The following is an 18,719-nucleotide window of genomic DNA, read 5'->3' as shown; positions in this document are numbered from 1 at the left end:
TGTGAATGTTCATTTTCACTCTGTTTTGGGAGGAAAAGTCAGAGCTCAGCCAGGCGGGTGGTAGCAGAGTATGAACTCGTGGCTTTATGCTTTTCAGGTAGATGAGTATCTGCCCATCCCTGAGCAAGTGGGTGTTGATATTGTCCTTAGATTCTGATCTGGCACTAGTTGGGCTTGTTTTTCAAGAGAGGGCTGGTGTCCTGCCCAGGGTGTGTAGGGAGCAGCTCAGAGGGCAGCCACAATCTCCACTGCCTCAGAAATAGCAATACAGGGAGGCTGCGTCAGCTGAAGTGGATCATCTGCATCTCTGAATTCTCTGACTGTTGGTAAAGGGAAAAAAAAAGGGGCTTTATTTAGTTTTTATTTTAAAAAGCTGCATTTGTCTTTTTCCCAGCGTTTCCTGTCTTCAAAAACCTGCATCTTTAGCTCATTATCTTTATCTGTGCCCAAGCACAGGACACAGCTGAATTTCCTGGACCTGAAGCATCTCCAAGGGTAGCTGTGAGTAATGAGAGAATTCACAGCAGGAAATGGAGTTATATGAAAGTGGCCACCTCTGGGATGAAGGGCCACCTCTGCTCCTCCCCATGAGGTGGACAGACGATGGAGCAGAACAGTGAAGCAGCTGAGGCTTATTTTAGCAGATTTTAGCTTCCTGCTTACAGCCAACAAGGAGTGAACAGACCACTGAGGAATGTGACAGCTTATACATCACCTGAAGGGCCTGGATGATCCCCTGCTGTCTTTTTACAACCCAAAGCCCAGCCTTGCTGAGCTCCCTGCAGGTGTTTTTACTCTGGGAGGCAAGCCAGATTCAGATGGTCTTCACGGTCCATCCTGCCATCAACATTTATGGACATTCCATCAGGGCTGGTTGTTCTTGGCAACAAGCTGGAAAGATGCAGGGTAGGGAAGCTGCAGAGGCTCAGAATTTCTCTTCTGGTAGTGGCAGGATCATCCCTGCAGCAAGAGTTTGGTGGATTCATCACCTTTCAGGGCTGTAGCTGGTGGAACGCAGGAGAAATCTGAGTGCTGCTGACACCAGCACTGAGCATGGCTGGGAGGGGAACCTTAAAAACCATCGTCATCTCATGGTGCTCACAGGTTGCTCCTCATGGGTTCTGCAGAGGCACTGAAGGGGGGAATGATTCTCTTACCAAGTTGACCTCAAAAGTGGTGCCTCTCTGTGACTGGTCTGCAGTGTGGGGAAAAGGAGTGTCCTTTTTAGGGGGAATGGGTCATAGAACTCCTTCCCTTATCCCTTCCCAGCTGTCTTGTCTTCACATAGTGTTTGTGGAGTGGAAGAGGGAGGAGACACCACCTCACCAATGCTGGATTTGTATCCTGAAGTGGTTTTTGCATGGGGGGGTTAGAAGACAACAGGACACAAAACGGGCAGAAGATCTTGTCAGAGGGGTCCTCTGTGCCACAATCAGCACAGGAAGAGCAAGACTATTTAGAATCATAGAATCATAGAATATCCTGAGTTGGAAGTGACCTATAAGGATCATTGAATTCCAGCTCCTGGCTCTGCCCAGGACAGCCATGAGAATCCCACCATGTCCCTCAGCATTGCCCAAATGCTTCTTGAACTCTGGCAATAGGAATAGGGAATAACTGAAGAGAAATCATTATAAACGTGATGCTTCTCAATTCATCTCTTATGTCTTGACTTTCAGGTGGGTATTGGTCTCTTCTCCCAGGCCACCAGCAGTAGGACAAGTGGGCACAGCCTTGAGCTGTTCCAGGGCAGGTTTAGTTTGGACATTGGTAAGAAGTTCTTTACAGAGAGAGGGATTGGCAATTGGGATGAGCTGTCCAGGCAGGTGGTGCAATCACCATCCCTGGAGGTGTTTAAGAAGAGACTGAATTTGGCACTGAGTGCCATCGTCTAGTAGTCAAGGTGGTGTTGGATCAAAGGTTGGACTCGATGACCTCAGAGGTCTTTTCCAACCTAGTTGATTCTCTAATTCTGTGACTTTCTGGGCTACCCCGTGGTGTCAAGTCCTACCACTTTTAAAGACATCCTAGTTCTGGTGGCTGAGCAGTGGGGACACTGTGGGCTCTGCCAGGCCAGTGTTGCCTCATATTCCTAGATGTCAGAAGGTCTCATTGACGGGGCTTTTCTGGATTTTGCCCAGGTGGCTGGAACTCGTGGTCGGCTTGGGGCGACTGCACCAAGGACTGCGGGGGAGGCCTCCAGACCCGCATGCGAACCTGCAAACCCCTGCCCAAGGAGGGCTTTGGCTGCGAGGGAGTCCTGGAGGAGGGCCGGCTGTGCAATAGGAAGGCGTGCAATAGTAAGTGCAGGCATGTTCCCTTGGCACGCGCGGGACCCGCTCTCTCCTCCCAGCAGGGGGAGATTGGCCTCGTCCCTGTAACTGATGAAGGGTGTTCCAGAGGCACCACGAAGCTGCTGAAGGGTTGGTTTGGAGGAGCAGTCCCAGGGGAGCATGTGGGTTTGGCTGTGCATGGCCCTGCCCTGCCCTGCCCTGCCTGCCTGGCATGCACACGCGCATGGGGCGGCACACGTCGTGCGACCCACACACCTGCAGAGCCAGGCCTTTAGCCCAGAAATTAGGGGTCAATCTATAGGAATCTATAAGCAACTTTGCATCAGGTTTTCATATGCTGGTGGTAAATCTGCCACCAGTGGCAAAAAATACATCCCTAAAGACATTTATTTCAGTTGAAACCTCTCTCCCACATAATTAAAGCATGAAGGTAAGACAGCTTCTTTTTTTATTTCTTTTATTTCAAGGGCAGTAGTCCTGCTCCTTTCTTTTACAAAATGAAACCAGAGTTACCGAGATGTGGAGAAAGATCTGGATATTAGAGAGGCAAAATAAAGGGATTGAGCAAAGCAAAAGCTTCAGTGGATGTTCCACTCTCCCTCTGTAATGCATCCTCTTTCCATGACCTCTTCTCCAGAGAACAGGGGACAGATTGCCAACACCAGTCAGACATTAATGGGTTGAACTGGTGAAGCTCCAGCACTTTCATCCCGTTCTTCTTTTGCATAAGCTGAGTTGAGAGGGGGATGAAGAGGAAAAACCAACAGCAGACACAGCTCAGCGAATGCAAGCAAAGGGCTGATTATAATTATCCCCTTTTTTATTTCAAATTCATAGTGGAGAATGTTTGAACAACTCTTCTGACTAGTCAAATAACTAGAGAAAGTTCAACTGCCTTCAGAGGCTGGGAAGTATCTCCTGATAGAAGCGAAGTTCAAATAAAGGGACATAAATATATTCCTCTAATAAGGGCTAAAATGATTTCATGCATTTTTTAACATTTTCATAAATTTAAAATATGTTGCAATTAGGCTTTTTTTTAATGAAACCTGCTATATTGAATTTCATCTCTTTGTCTCACAGTTGCTAATTTCCTTCTGAGGTTTGCCTACACAAGTGATATTTAATCCATGTCCCCTATACTTGCTGGTGACTTTGTAGTTGTAACACAACTGTGACTTGAGGCAGTGAAGGTGGGAGGGCAAGAACCTGGAAACTGGTCCTGAAATACTGTCCAGCTGTGGGATTTGAGTATGCCTGAATGGTGGACAATGGTGTGAAGGAGAAGGTGGAGATGGCATTGTGGGTGGACAGAGGGGGATATCAGGGGTGGTCATTCTTTGAACACAGGGGCACAACAGGGAAAAGACCTCCTTAGAGTGCCCCTCCCATGCTGAACAAACCAGAGGGTACCCAGCTCTCCAGATTCTCTTTGCAGGACATCCCTCACCATCTTTAACCCTCTTCCAAGCTCTCCATGGGACCTGTTGGATTTTCTTTCATGACCTTCTTGAACTTCAGGGTGTCAGAATGGACACTGTTGTCCAGGTCCAGCCTCACCAGAACTAAGCAAGAGGCACAACATTTTCTCTTGATCTTCCCAGGGGATGAAACTTTGCTCTTCATCTTAGTTTTCCTGAGGTTGTGGTGGCAAGGAGTGATGAAGAGGGATGGTGGACAGCAATGGAACCTGGAAGTCTGGGTTGGATTTCCAACTCCTCTCATTGCATGGAGGACAGCAGTGGAGGATGAATATTTATTTATTCACCTGTTACTCACTTTTCCCAGAACACAACATTCAATAAAGTCAACCCTCAGAACAGCAAACCCTGGTTGTACCCCAGAGGGGCTCTGATTCAACAAATTCCTTCACTTGTCTTCCTGCACTCTTTCCATTACATTCCCAGTCACCTCCTGTTCCAAATGACAGTGAGATTAGTTCAGCTGAGATTATTTGGGAAGAAAGGATCATGGAATGCTGTAGTTTGGAAAATGAGTACACCCACAGAGTGGGGCAGCACAAACTGGTTTGTTCCTTTGAAATAAAGAAGTTGATTGTGATTAATTGTCCCAAGAGCCTCTTAGCCCTGTTGTGATACTTTCATGCTGAAAGACATCTGAGGGAAAATGAGAGCAATAAATCTTTCAAGAAGACTTCTCCATGCAAATCTTGAAGTCTGTGTCCTACCTTAAAATAAATCCATATCTCTTCACACCTTTTAAAACTGTGTATTTGGCTCTGGACTCACCTCTCAGTGAACCTGTCCCTCGTTGCTTTTGCCCAATAAGATGCACTTTTGACCCAAGAATGGTTTTTAGGGCTTTTTGCACATATCTTTCCCTTTTATTTGCTTTGATCTGCACCAAAACCTAAGAGGATCTAAAAGTAGACTAGAAATCCTGTTTTAAATGTGTCACTGTTATTTTCATATTGATTTAGCTCAGAGATTTGTTAGGGATGAGCAGGAACTTTGTTCTTTCACCGGAACTGTTATTTTCCTAAGTGTTAATTATATGTTGCAGTTTAAATACATTCTAATTTTTTAATTAAAAAGAAAAAAGAAAAAAAAAAGAGGAATCAGCCAGAAGAACTTTATGGTGAATTGTTCAGCATTTTAGTAGCTTGTAATAATACCTGAGTAGCTTCTCAGGTATTGTGGAGTAGCTGAGATCTTAATTTTCTAGTAGGAAAAAAAAACTCAAATAAACAAAGAAAAAAAATCCCATCAGGACAAAACATTTTTCTTGACCAAAAGGTCCTGATAAAAAAAAAAAACCCTGGAATTAACAGTCTTGATATTTTCCTCTTCGCTGTGGAGATAAATTGAAACTTGTCCACTGAGTTGCTGGTCAAGCAAGTTTTGTCAGAATAACACAGACAGCACCATAACCTTCAAAACAAGGGGAAACCAATCTCTTTCCTTTGAATTCTCCATTCTTGCTGCTGCCAAAGTGCCTCAGAATCTGATGGATGATTAACAAGAGTACTTTAGCTGTTTATTTGGGTCTCCAGCATCTGGGGAAGGTTCTCAGGGCAAATAACTTTCAGTGGTCACACTGAGCTCCCTGGAGCTGCTGTGATGAACTTTTGTTGAAGACCTTTGAGGGTTTTATTGGTTGTTTTATTTTGTCTGGACATGGCAAATGCTGTGAAGGTATTTAGTCTTTGTTGTCATGCAGCATCTCCTCCATGTGGACCTTCTCCAGGTCCTCCCATCTTTCCTCTTCCTGAGCTGCCTCAGATGAATCTTTGGCAGGTCTCAGCACACAGCAGGGAAAATGGTGACTCTCAGTCTTTCCAAAGGGTGTGACTTCTGCCAATTTGTCACCAAAATACGGTCACAGACACCTGGTTCTTAGGGCTGAGTCTGATTGTGTTGTCTGGAGGCCATAATGGTTGAAATCAGTGCACAGGGATAGCTGAATAACACCACAGGCACCAGTTCATGTGGTCTTCATGGTTTTTTCCACTCATTTTTGACACCATCTCTGCTGTTTCATGTATTGGAATCTCTTGATTGGTGATCTTCTGGCTAAATTTCCCCAGGGATACATCCCCAAGTCCAATCATGAGGTAAGTTGTCCATGGGCAAAACCCAAAGCTGTGAAACACTGAGGAAAAACTGCATGGAAGGCTCATCCCAAAGTGGGAAGGGAACTTTGTCTGGGAACAGCAGCTTGGCTCAGGCAGAGCCTTTTCTGTGGCTGCTCAAGAGACACAATCTAAAGAACAACACTCAGTTTTTGTTGTAATTCTGATTTTTCCTTGCTAAAGGCAAAGGACCTGGTGGTATCCTTCTCTCCAGCACAGACAGGGGAGATTTCCTTCATATCTTGGATTTGGCCAGGAGTTGCTGTTTTATAGAGGGAGGAAAAAATGCCAACCCAAGTGTGTTGGCAAGGGCTTGCAGAGGAGCTTTCCAGGTCCACCCACTTTGGATGGAAAGGGACACTCACTGTGCTCCAGTGGCCCCTCTTTGGCTGCAAGGTTCTTAAAACTGTGGTTTCTCAGAGGGTCCTTGCAGAAAGCCTGGATGGGCAATATCCAAACCAGAGGGGGATGTCACAAGCCTGACCCCAGCGTGGGAACTCGGCAGTGCCGGAGAAATGTAGGAACAATCGGAGTTGTGGGCAGCCTGCACTTCTTCCTGGGGAAAGGGAATCAGCAGAGGAGCCAGCTGAAATCCTGCCATCCCATCTGGCAGAGGCAGCACAAAACCAGCTCTGACATTTATGAATATGCAGATTGGGAAGATACATCTCCCCATGGCTGGGAAAGCGGCGACCACATCCTGCCATCAGTGTGACACTGGCACAGTCCCGTCATTCCATGCTGGATTTGCAGCATCCAGCAAGTTCAGGACCTAGTCCTGCAGCTGTGTGACTGTTAGTGGTGTGAAGAAATGCATATTCCTCATGGCATTCCAAAGACTGAGCCTCAGTCTCAGTCTCTGCCTCCCTGATTTCCATTTAAAATAGTCCTTTTGCTGCAACCACCAAGCTGGAATATCCCGTGCATGTGTAGGAGCATCTTCATTCCCTGCAGGCCAGGCTAGAACTCATTGGAAGCTGGAGAACTTCTTGTCCTGTAGATACTTGCTGCTGCTGCTGCTGCTGCTGCTGCTGCTGCTGCTGCTGCTGCTGCTGCAGAGACTTCTGCCTGTCCCCTCTCTCAATGGTGGTTCAGGCATTTCACATCTGAGAGTCACAGATCTCACCCAGCAACATTTTCACAAGGTTCAGATGTTCAAATCAAAATGCTTTGGGTCATTTCCTTAACAGGTGTGATTGCCACGTGTCCAATGACCTCCAAAATTACCCACTTCTATATTCTCAAACACCTTGGCTTTTGGGGGTTCTTACTGGCTCTGTTTTGCATTTTTTGAATAATCAATTTCCACTCTTTGCTCTGGTCCATCCTTTCATTCCTACTGTCCCACCCAGCCTGAATAATTTTCTTGATCCTGCTGTTTGCTTTGCCTCTCCTGTTTGGGGGATGTGTGCAGAGTGTGTAGCTCTGGTGGGAAATGTTTGGATGTTAAAACCTTGGTCCACAGCACTTCAAAATCTTTGCATTTATTTTTTTTCCCCTCTGGTTGTGCTGAAAGGTGCTGTCTGACACAAAACATGTTCTCATTAGAAGTGTTGCTCACTTGCTTCCTCTGCCCACCGCTGCCAGCACTGCAAGATCATCCTCCACATTTGCACCTGAGCTGTGTTCTTCCAAAATCCCATGTATTTGCCTTTGCTTGCAACTGAAACATCTCAGTGTTCCCTCCAAGAGCATTATTCCTGTAGTCCTCATGTCTCCAGGGTGCTGGGCATTTCAACAATGTGCCATCCTTGTGGCATTTATACAGCTGGGATGTAAATCAAGTCCAGGTCTTCCTTTGATTCTGGAATTCCTCCTCTCCGCTGACCCTGCTGTGGGAAACAGGCTGCTGAAATCCAACCACTTCTCCACTGCCTTTATTTTTTGTTCTCCACACCATAAATTTCAGGGGCATAAAAGCCACAGCAAAGCATCACTTGCATCAGCTTTACTTTGTTCATAAGGGACCTGGTATCTCCCTGTTTTGTTTAGTAACATGGTTGATTTTTGTACTTCTTCAAAGAAACTCTCCAGGTTAAATCTTAGCCATGTTCTGTGTTAAATGAAGGCATTTCTGTTTCTCTGCAACCCTTTACCAATGAAGAGACAGGCTGCCTGCAGCAGTGGAGTGACCCTGACATGGATCCGGAGGCTGATTTTGCTGGGGGAGGCTTGGGACAAGCTGAAAATGTCATTCATTCAGCCACTAAGCCTGATTGGCTTTAATTAGGATGAGAAATAATGATGCAGACTTGTCATGTCTGTCAGAGAGCAAAGGAAATCATTCAGCTCCTTTAAGATGTGGATCAATCATTAGGAGATGTCAGTAACATGGGGCCCAAATAATGGGTGAGAGGAGGTTCAGGGTGCCAGGGTTGCTCCTTTAATCTTTCCTTCCTTCTGCTCTATCTTTCTGTTCATCCATTCATCCATGCTCACTGTCTGCTCCTGGAATACTCAATCCCAGGTTTTCCTTGTCACCTTCCTTGCTCTGGGCAGCTGACAAAGCCATCCAAGCTCCACATCTACTCCTTGATGCCTAGTCCCACTTTCTCCTCCCAGCCTAAACAAGACTCTGGGAAGCCGCTGAGATTTGCTACAGATGGAGAATTTTTGTGTTCTTGTGGTTTGTGAAATTTCATGAAGACGATGCAAATCAGAGCAGATGAAAGTGCGTGGGAACAGCCAGTAATGGGTGGTGGGAATGGAGCAGGGTTTGTGAGAAGTCCCAAATACAGGTCTAATTTAAGTTGTCTCTTAAGCAAACTCAAAAATATGGGTATTGGAAAACTAGTTAGAGGTTGGCTTTTTAAAGTGGAATCTCACACAGGAAAGTCCTGCGATACTGAGCTATGAAAGCCATAGGATTTCAGACCTCTCTATTCCAGTAAAGAGCCACACAAAACCAAGGTGTATGAAAATTCCAGGATGTTTGTGGTCCTGATGTCCAACTGCCAATGCCCTTCCCTTCAGGATGGCAGGGGGGTCACTGCCCCATCCCTCCTCCTCAGCCAGCAGTCTGCAACCAATCAGTGCTGGGAAGGTTTGGAGGATTCAGTTTGTCCAGTTCCTACGTTCCTCAGGCTCTGCTTTTGGGCAACAGTGATGGCAAATAATACAATTTCACAAACTCTTCCAGGATCCAAAGTGCTGAATTAAAGGCTGGCTCCTGGCAGGGACTCTCTGAATCATTCCTCTCCCTCCTCTGCTTTCCCTTTTTGGATGGCAATAAAGACTCCTGCCACCACACTGAAGCTTCATTAACCTTTATTAATTTTCTCAGGGTTCCGGGATCAAATTTGTCACCATTTCATCTCTTGGCAGTTTATGCTTCTTGAAAAGATGTCTGGTTGTTTTACCTCCTTGGGGGAAAAGTTCCTCTGTCTGGTACTTGCTGTTTGGAAACAAATTGGCTGCCAGATCACAGATTACTCGGGCTCAGCTCTGCTCTCTGCTCTCTGCTGTGCCGTGTGACTCCAGTGGAGTCAGCTGAGCTCTCCTGACTTACAGCAGCCACTGCTGGTGGGTGGGGTTTGGTTGCTGGTGCTTGGCTGTTTCTCTCTTTTCTAGAGAGGGCATGTGTCAGGATTGCAACATGCCCAATAACATGGAGAACGGGAATTTTAGTTTCCCCTCTGGCAAATTCAGGGCTAATCCACAAGGGATGAAAGTGGAGAGCTGGCAGAGTATGGATCTGGAAGAACAGGAACTGTCAGTCAGGAGTTAAACAGCTTTGATTCACAGTGGGTGCATTATTTACCTTCTGAACTCAACACCGTGGTCTCCATGGGAGATTTCCAGTTAGGACACTGGGGTCAGGAGTTCTCTCTTCCACTGAGCTGGAAAGGCTCTCAGTCACAGCTCTGTTGGTACTTTGTTGATGCCAGGCTTTCATCTCTCTTTGTTGCTGGTGGTAGGGTAGAGTTTGAGAAGGGGGCATCCTTTTGAGATAGTCCTTTCCTTCTCACCTGCCTGCTCCACTTAGCATTTTCTGGTCCCTCTACAGAGCATTTTTAAGTCAATCTTAGCTGCGAGACAGAACTTTCCACCAAAAATTGCTGCCAATCATCACCATAAATCTCAGAACACTATTAGGGATAGTGGGATTCAGTGCCAGCACCTCTGAAAAGGATAAATCCCACACAAGTACAGCAAGGAGTACAGACAACCTAGAAAACAACTGCAATTAATTAAAGACTAGACATAAGGGATCATACTCTGCATGGTCCCAAGTCTCACTGAGAAACAAGGAGTTGAACTGCCAACCAGTCTGAGTCTTTTTAGGCTGGCTCAGTGCTAAAACCTCGGGGACAACTGGTGGCCAAGGGTGTTGGGGTTGGAAAGCAAGTGGTTGTGGCAGGTCTCTGTTCTTTATTCATGTAACCTTTGTAGTGAAAGATCTTGCAGAGTGAACCAAGGTGTATTTACATGACCCATTACCTTGCCATAGCCAATGGACGCTATAATTCCAGAAGCCAATCGCTGAGGTCCACAGATAACAGAAAGCGAGAGGACCCTGACGAACTGCAGCACTACGGGTACCCTGCACCTCAAATAGGTAAGCTCTGACCTCCCCCAGCAGCCTCTGGAGCGGGCACTGCCTGCTCACTGCACTCCCCAGCTGCACTGACTCTTTGCTGTGCCAGTGACCCCTCTAACCATCACTTCTCCCCCCAGGTTACTGTGGGGAAAACCTCCCCCAAGTTGTCATGCACCAAACAAATGGTCATCACTCAGTTCTTCCCCATTCCATCACCCCACAGGGTTTTGTGTTGGCAAAAAGGGTTAGACACAAAGCCCTAACAAGGCCATACATCTCACAGACTGCTCCTCATCACTCTGCCTAAGCCACTGTTTTGTCTGAACTATCTAAGCAGACATAGTTCATGAAGCCAAAGCTGACCTTACTGCAATGCAGCCTCTTTGCTGATGTCCATAACATGCCTTCACATTGATTGTAGGAGACGGTGAGCAGGGCATGATGTGGAGAGAGGAGGATTGATTTCCTCTGTCACTGGGCCTTTAGTGCTGTGCAAGGACTTGTAACTAGTAGGTTCTGTAGCAGGACCTTCCACTTCTCTGAAACAGAAGAGGAGTAACATGTAGTAGTGTTAGAGGACGTAGTATGGGAAGATGGGAATGAACTGGACCTAGATCTGTGCCAGCTTCAGTCTGCCCCATCCCTGGATGTGTTCAAGGTGAGGTTGGATGGGGCTTGGAGCTATCTGGTCTAGTGGAAAGTGTCCCTGCCCATTGCAGGAATGAGATGATCTTCAAGGTCCCTTTCAAGCCAAACCATTCTATGATTCCCTGATTCAATCTGGAGAGGTTTTGTGCTCTCCCTTCATGTCTGCATTCCCTGGCAGTAGCTCAAGACATCAACGGTCTTGGGCAGAGCAAAGTTTGCTGAATGTGGCCACAGGTCATAATCATTGCCCAGTGACCTTGCAAATATTTTGTGCTCTAGAAAGGCTTCAAAGAGGTGATTTCATTAAAAGTGAGAGTGAGTCATTAACTGGCCCATTCAACCCAGAAAGTCTTTACCACAATACAGCAGTGAACAGTGTCAGGAATCTGTTTGGTGTGTAGACTCTGGGTGTGATAAGGTAATTTTGGGGATTGTGGCTTTCAACACAAGGTAGGGAAGGATCTGAATTTTCTTACTACCCTATGCAGAAACTGCTCCTCCAGTGGGAGCAGCTCCACTGTCTGGAGGATCTGGGGCAACTGGCAAAATGCTGCAAGGGAGGGAGGACATTTGTACCACTATAATCTGGTGAATCTGAGCTTAATCTCTCAGTCACACGTGGAGGAGGGGAAGGCACTGTAAGGCAGGTCCTGTGATGTCCCCTGTTGTCCCTGCTCTGCCTGGTCTCAGGTGCTTCCCCAGAGCTCTGTTCCAGCCTCTAGCTCAGCCATCAGCTTTACAGCTTGGCATTTCTTCCTGCTGTGGAGCTGGATACCAGATCTGGGCTCAGTGACATCTCTATTAACTCCCTGCCATTGTGGGCACTGCTGTAGCATGGTTGGCTTAGGCTGTGGTATCCCTGAATGCAGCATGAGCTGGGAGATGTGCATTGTCCTGCTGCAAGCTTCCCACATTCCTGCCACTGTTCCAGGAACACCAATCACAACCAGGTTATTCTAGGAAATCAGAATGGAAGAGGTGTAAAGGCCAGTCAGAGTGTACAGTTCAGCAAGGGATTAAGGAAATCTTTAGTTGGGAATGCCAAAGCAAAGCCCATGCCTTCCCTAGCTATGGGCACAATTTGTGGGGGACAAGCCCCGTCACATCTACTCAGGACCTGGGAAAACACGGAATACAAAAATTAGCTGATGCCATCCATAAAGGACTAAGGATGACAGGACAGCCCTGCCCAGCTGAAGAGAAGCATGTTCTCCTGCCAGCCCTTCATTTCCCCAGTGTCCATGTCCTGCTGGCCCACAGGTCCTGGCACAGTCGTGCTCTCAGCCGCAGTGGTGCTGCTGCCACCCACGTGTCTCTCCCACCAATAGCACAACGAGCGAGATCCAGCCCAGCAGGTCCCTGGCATGGGCTCTCCCAGCTCAGCCCACAGACTGCTCCAGGAGGACTCTGCCAGCAGCAGGATTTGAGCAGAGAGGCGTCTTGCCCAGGAAGAGATGTCAGAGTGACAGACAATGGCACGGCAAAGAGGGATCCTGGCGGAGGGATGACAGCGATGTCCCGCTCCATTAGTGCCGAGGGAAGGAGTGTCATGGAGAAGCTGCAGGCACTGATGGGGGCACCACAGCCAGCTCAGCTCAGTTTCTCTCAGGGCTGGCCAGGAGCTGGAAAGGATCCTGGATTGCAGTGGTGCATCCCTGTGGAGTGACATCCAGCTTGTCTCATTCTGTAGCGTCTGCTGGACTTCTCCAGCTGCTGCAGCTGGATCTGTGGGAGTAGTAAGGGCCATCTTCACACTTCAGGTGGGGTACTCACTCCTGAAAAATTCTTTGGGGCACTCCTGTTAACCCCCAAGCAAGCCTGGAGCATCACAGGACTGATGTTGCTGTTCACAGACTGTTCTGAGTTGGAAGGGACCCACAGGGATCATCGAGTCCAACTCTTAAGTCAATGGCCCACATAGGGGATTGAACCCATGACCTTGGCATTATTACAACTAAGTTTTGACCCACTGGTACTAATCAAAGGTCAATCCTGCAGAGACAGATGCCTCAGGCACGAGTCAGGATGGGGGGCAGTGCATGGCCCTTTCTCCTCCGGGGGTGAAGACAAATTTGCTTGAGTGCATCAGGAGGTTGGAGACAGGCTGAGAGAGTTGGGACTGTTCAGTCTGGAGAAGAGAAGGCTTCAAGAAGACCTTAGAGCCATTTCCAGTACCTAGAGAGGCTCCAAGAGAGCTGGAGAGGGCCTTTACACAAGGGTCTGGAGTGACAGGACAAGGGGCAATAGCTTTAAGCTGAAGAAGGAGAGATTGCTATTGGATATTAGGAAAAAAAATCTTCACTATGAGGAGAGTGAGACACTGAAACAGGTTGCACAGGAAAGCTGTGGCTGCTGCATCCCTGGAAGCGTTCAAGGCCAGGTTGGATTGGGTTTGGAGCAACCTGGTGTGGTGGATGCTGTCCCTGCCCATGGCAGGGGGATGGAACTGTATGATCTTATAGCCACCCTTCAACCAAATCATTCCATGATTCTATAATCTCTAGGAGGTCTAATTATAAGGTAACACTGAGCTGTACTACGTGGTTTTCAAGACCAATGAGCATGGCAGACTTCTTGACATTATATAAAAAACAGCGCTAGAATCCATTCTTGGACAAATAATTGGAATATATTTTATCCAGTAATTTGTGTTGCTGCCATCTGACCCACAGGAGTGCAGAAATTCTTCTCATCCATAGTTTTGATGATGGGGACTATTCTGCTTCTCTTGAGTGGAGAATGAGAGATCTTGTCTCATGCCTGAGAGAGTCCAGAACTGGCTCTCACATGGTTTGAAAATTCGTTGAATTTCTCCAAGGCTTGAGACTTAGTCTGGGCAGAGTGTCCCAGTAGACTGAGATAAATTACTTAGTACAAAATGACACCAAACCCAAGGGAGTAACCAGCACTTAGGAAAAAAAATGTATTATGGGTTTAAAAGCCAGGGATTGGTGCAATGTGAGAGATGATAATTGAGGAGATTTGCCTCCAAGCACAGCTATTTCTGCTGTGAAAGGGCAAAAGTCAGCCATAATAAAGAAGAGGAAAGAGGCAGGGGAGGAGGAATTTGGTTCAAAGATGCCATTTACTCACCTAGTGATACAGTAATTCCTGTCTGAATAGGGAGATTGCAAAACCTCACTCAGGTCTGTGTGGGAGATGGTGGGATTGTTGGGGTGGTGGGCTCTCCAAGCCATGAGTTGCTGATGGAAGAGGCTCCTGTGTCTCTACAGGCTTGCTCTGTTCCACCTCTGGCCTTCCAGAAATGCTTTGGCGCATAAACTTGGAGTGTTTAACTACCAAAACTCTCCAGCTCCCTGTCACTGAGGAACTGGATGCTCTGGGTGCACTGGGTGCTCTGGGTGCAGGTACTGGGGAGATTGCAAAAGGTCAATGGAGGGTGTTCAACGACTATTGCAAGGATATTGTCTGGCCATGTGCAGCATCCAAGCAAAGAGAGTAGCAGGAATGACTGGGATTTGTGGGTTGGAGAGGGATCTTCTGGAGTCTGGGACACTCTGGATGGCAAATGCTGAGGTGATGGCACCATAAAGGAAACTGGTGGGGAACTTGGAGCATCACAGGACTCTCAGTCTGACAGAGCCAGTTCAGTTCCTTACTGGAAAGACAGGAAAATTACCATGGAAATGCAGAACTCTGCATACCAGGAGATCTAATACTTGAGAAACAAGATATGGGAGTGATGTTTTCTGTCTGTCTCCTACACATCCCAGAGAAAGACCAGTGGCCCATAACATCCATCTAACTGGAACTAACTGGGCTGATTGATGGAACAAAATCCAAAAGCAATACAGTATTAAGCAACTTTGGCTTAATGAACAAAAGCAGTTACATCTCATTATTATCATTATAATGGCACGGATGAGGTAGGGAAAGACTCATCCCTACCTCCACCTCTTTCTATTTCCAGCCAATAAATGAAGGAATGAAAGTCTGTCCATTTTACAGCAAGGTCAGGTCTTCCTCAACACTTGCCCCCCTCAACAGATACATGTTAGGTCACGAGACAGCAATTAGAGGGCACGTTTTTAATTCCCAACAGCCTGAATGAGATGAGATATTCAAAGTACATGTGCTGAAAAGCATGACACAAACCAAAGAACATAGATTACTACCCAAAACCCGAAAGGGTGTATTAATGAGGGACACAAACACTTGAAAACCCGCATAAAATTCCATTGCACATGGAAAACTCTAGTAAATAAAGCTATCACCTTGAGGAAAAAAGCCAGACATGCACAACTTTAGGCAGTATTGGGCAGTTTGGTGGTCTCCAATCCTTACAGTGCCCATCACAGGTCTGAACTGGCATTGCAGCAGGTTTATAACTCACTGAGATCTCAGGCTGAAATCTCAGGTTCTCAGGTGGAGTCTCTTCCATACTCCACGGTGCAGCTGGTCAGTTTAACAGAGCATCTGCTGTCCAGCTTTCTTTGGGAATGGGGTGGTGGTGTGGGATAACACATCTGACTGCTGGATGCAGCCCAGGCTGTGCTGTTCTGTAGGATCCCTGAGGTCCTGCTTACCTGTTTCACCCAGTGCTGTGATACTTCTTCTAACATCCATAGTCTGCCAGATGCCTCTGTTTGGGATGTGACACAGTGTGGTCTGATGCTCTGAAGAACCTGTTACTAGAAGGGGCTGCCCCTCTGTTATGCATCAAAGATATGCTGCTGTTTATTTGTGCCATATGCCTGTGTACTATACATTCCAAATGTTGCATTCCAGGTTTATCATGTGTAATTATTAGTAATCCATTGAAAATCTGAAAGTCCAAACAATGAATGGCTTGATTAGATGAAGTGGAGCCAATTTTTGTTTTCACAAAGGCATTTTGTCAAGGGTAGACTCATGCCCACAAAAACTAATGGAAAACTGTCCTTTCCCTGCCCGTTTCACACTCATGTTGAATTATGTGGAGATTGTGGCCTGCTGAAACACCCCCAGCAGGGATCTTAGTGACAAAGGGATGATGTCTCATTGCTTTTCACTCCCATCTTTTGCTCAGTGGGGTATTTTTAGTTTCCTTTCCAATGCTGCCCCATAAGGCAAGCAGTTGATAGGGACTGTGTGATGCCCTGGAAAAGTCAGCCTTGTTTTTTGTCACATGTTCAAAGCAGGTCTTCACAGGGAAAGGAGATGCTGAGAAAACTTTTTGGGATTCCTTCAGCTGACCCTTCTCAGGCACAATCATCTTGTATTTTGTCCGCTCCTTCTCTGCCAATCTGCATTGGCAGGGGCTGTGAGAAGGCAGGGAAAGGAGTTGAATCCTTAAAACTGATCAATTTATGGGCACATTTACTATATCTGACTAATCACTATTGCTTAATTAGTGCTATCTCTCAGTAGATGTTACATTTCCCAGATGGTTTTGCAGTGGCTACACCACCTCATTATCAGTTTGTCCTGCTCAGTGCCCTGATGCTTCCACAATATCCTTCCCTAATTCTTTTCATGTTTGTGTGTTATAGTTCAACACAACACCCCCAGGAAAACTTTTAGCCCCTACCATCTTCTCAGCAATCCCTTCACACTCATTCCTCACACCACCTGTAGGACGCATTGTGCAGCCTCACAGACCTCCGACAACCCGTGGAGTGTAACTTGGGAATCCCTGCCCTGGAAATCCAGGTGCCAAGGGTGCCACCTTGCCCTCACCTTCTGCTCCAACCCCAACAGGTGACCCTGCAGCAGAGGAGTGGTCCCCATGGAGCGTGTGCTCAACCACCTGCGGGGAGGGCTGGCAGACCAGGACCAGGTTCTGTGTGTCGTCTTCCTACAGCACCCAGTGCAGTGGCCCCCTCCGGGAGCAGAGACAGTGCAACAATTCTGCTGTGTGCCCAGGTACTGGTGGGCACCAGGGGGAGGGACATGCATGGAAGATTGACTGCCTTTGATATCTCCACTGTGATGTATCTCCTGAGAGGCACTGGGAAGTTGTGGCTGCCCCACCTCTGAGAGCGCTCAAGACCAAGTTGGATGGGGCTTTGAGCAGCGTGGTCTAGTGGAAGCTGTCCCTGCCCATGGCAAGGGGGTGGACTAGATGATCTTTTAGGTGCCTTCCAATCCAAACCATTCTATGATTCTTAAAGGAAAAGGTTTTTGTTCCCCCTTCCTTCTCTTTATACCCTAAAGTCTCATACAGAGACCCCTGTTAGACCAGACCCTGGTGAGCACTATTTTGCATGGGATGGACAATTCCATGCTTTGTAAATTCCATGAACACAGTACACCTGAAAGACATGTCCCCTTTGTAGTGTTTCCAGAATGGAACAGACTGGGAAAGAGAAGCACCAGGTGACACTTTTTGTTGCTTGGATGCCAAGTGGGCAACAGCAACAACCAGTGCAAAATCAGTGTAAAACACTCAGGATGTTGGCGTGGTGATGAACTGAGAAATCCATCACCTCTGTTTTCATACTCATTCTTCTACAATTTTGATGAAAAATTACTTTCTGGGGAACCTGGACCCTCTAAGAAAGGGGGAGAGGGACTTTTTACAAGAGTATGTAGTGAGAGGACAAAAGGGAATGGCTTGAAACTGAGAAGGTTTAGATTGGATATTAGGGAAAAAATCCTTTACTGTGAGGCTTGTGAGGCCCTGGCACTGGCAGCCCAGAGAAGCTGTGGATGCTCCAGCCCTGGAATTGTTCAAGACCAGCTTGGATGGGGCTCTGAACATCATGGTTTAGTGAAAGTGTCCCTGACCATGGCAGGGAGATTGGAATGAGATGATCTTGAGGTCACTTCCAACCCAGTCCATTCTATTATTCTGTGATTCTAAGATTATTTTGAAGACTTATGCTGTTAAACTAGGGGTGTTATTCATGTCTCCTGACCAGCAACGTTCAAAACCAGTTCTAATATGGTGAAACCACCATCTGTGGTGAAAACTCTTCCCATATTCTCTCCTGTATTTCCTTTTCTAGTTTTCCCATATCATGCTCAATGCCTGGTGACAATTAGTTTTGAACACCCTTTCTTGACACTGGGGCATCAGTCACTGTCAGCAGCTGATGAAGGACTGAAAAAGGACCTGTTTTGGGGGGGTTTCTTCTTTTTCTGAAGCGTTATTGATTTGCCATTAGCTTTTCCAGCAAAGTCCCTTAAGAGAGATCAGTGCATTCTTATAACATTAGACCTCTAGAGATTACAGTGACTAAACTTCCACAAATAACTTGGCCAGATCAGATTAAATTAGATTGGAGAATATTAGATTAATACAGATTAGCAGGCTAAATAGATTAGAATAATATAGGTTAGATTTCTAATTCCAGAAGTTCCCAGAGATGGCTTGAGCACTGTTGGAGCATGTTGTCCATTCCACTTTGCTCTTCCAAGCCTCCCTGCCTTAGCCCCTGTGGTGTCACTGACCTATGACAGTAATCAGTAGACAGGCTACAGCTTTTCTGAATGCCTTAAAATGTTGTAGCCTTTGATGATTCAGTGAGAAAAATATGTTGAGGGACAAGAAATGAGGAGGAGAAGTGACAAAATGATGGTGATGCTGCTTCCTTAAGTGTAGTGAGGTTTTGTACCTCTCTAGCTAATTTCATGTTTTCCTCAAAAAATGATGTTCTGGCCCAAATATCTGAAAAATTAGGGTCAATTAAAACTGCACTGT

At 46.7% G+C, this 18,719-nt stretch overlaps 1 protein-coding gene across 9 annotated transcripts in view; it reads left to right on the top strand.

Moving 5' to 3' along the window:
• The window catches only part of ADGRB1 (adhesion G protein-coupled receptor B1), a 304,676-nt gene that overhangs the window by 123,717 nt on the left and 162,240 nt on the right, over positions 1–18,719 (top strand). For 7 of the 9 annotated variants that reach the window (XM_071553750.1, XM_071553751.1, XM_071553755.1 and 4 more), the window contains 3 exons: positions 2,142–2,300; positions 10,337–10,444; positions 16,775–16,939. In XM_071553750.1, the coding sequence (XP_071409851.1) occupies positions 2,142–2,300; positions 10,337–10,444; positions 16,775–16,939 (432 nt within the window). The remainder of the gene's footprint in view (positions 1–2,141; positions 2,301–10,336; positions 10,445–16,774; positions 16,940–18,719) is intronic. The other 2 variants (XM_071553756.1, XM_071553757.1) reach the window with 2 other exon arrangements.

This window comes from Pithys albifrons, chromosome 4 (assembly GCF_047495875.1).
Source record: "Pithys albifrons albifrons isolate INPA30051 chromosome 4, PitAlb_v1, whole genome shotgun sequence".
NCBI lineage: Eukaryota > Metazoa > Chordata > Aves > Passeriformes > Thamnophilidae > Pithys > Pithys albifrons.
This window is presented reverse-complemented; position numbering and strand designations above follow the sequence as displayed.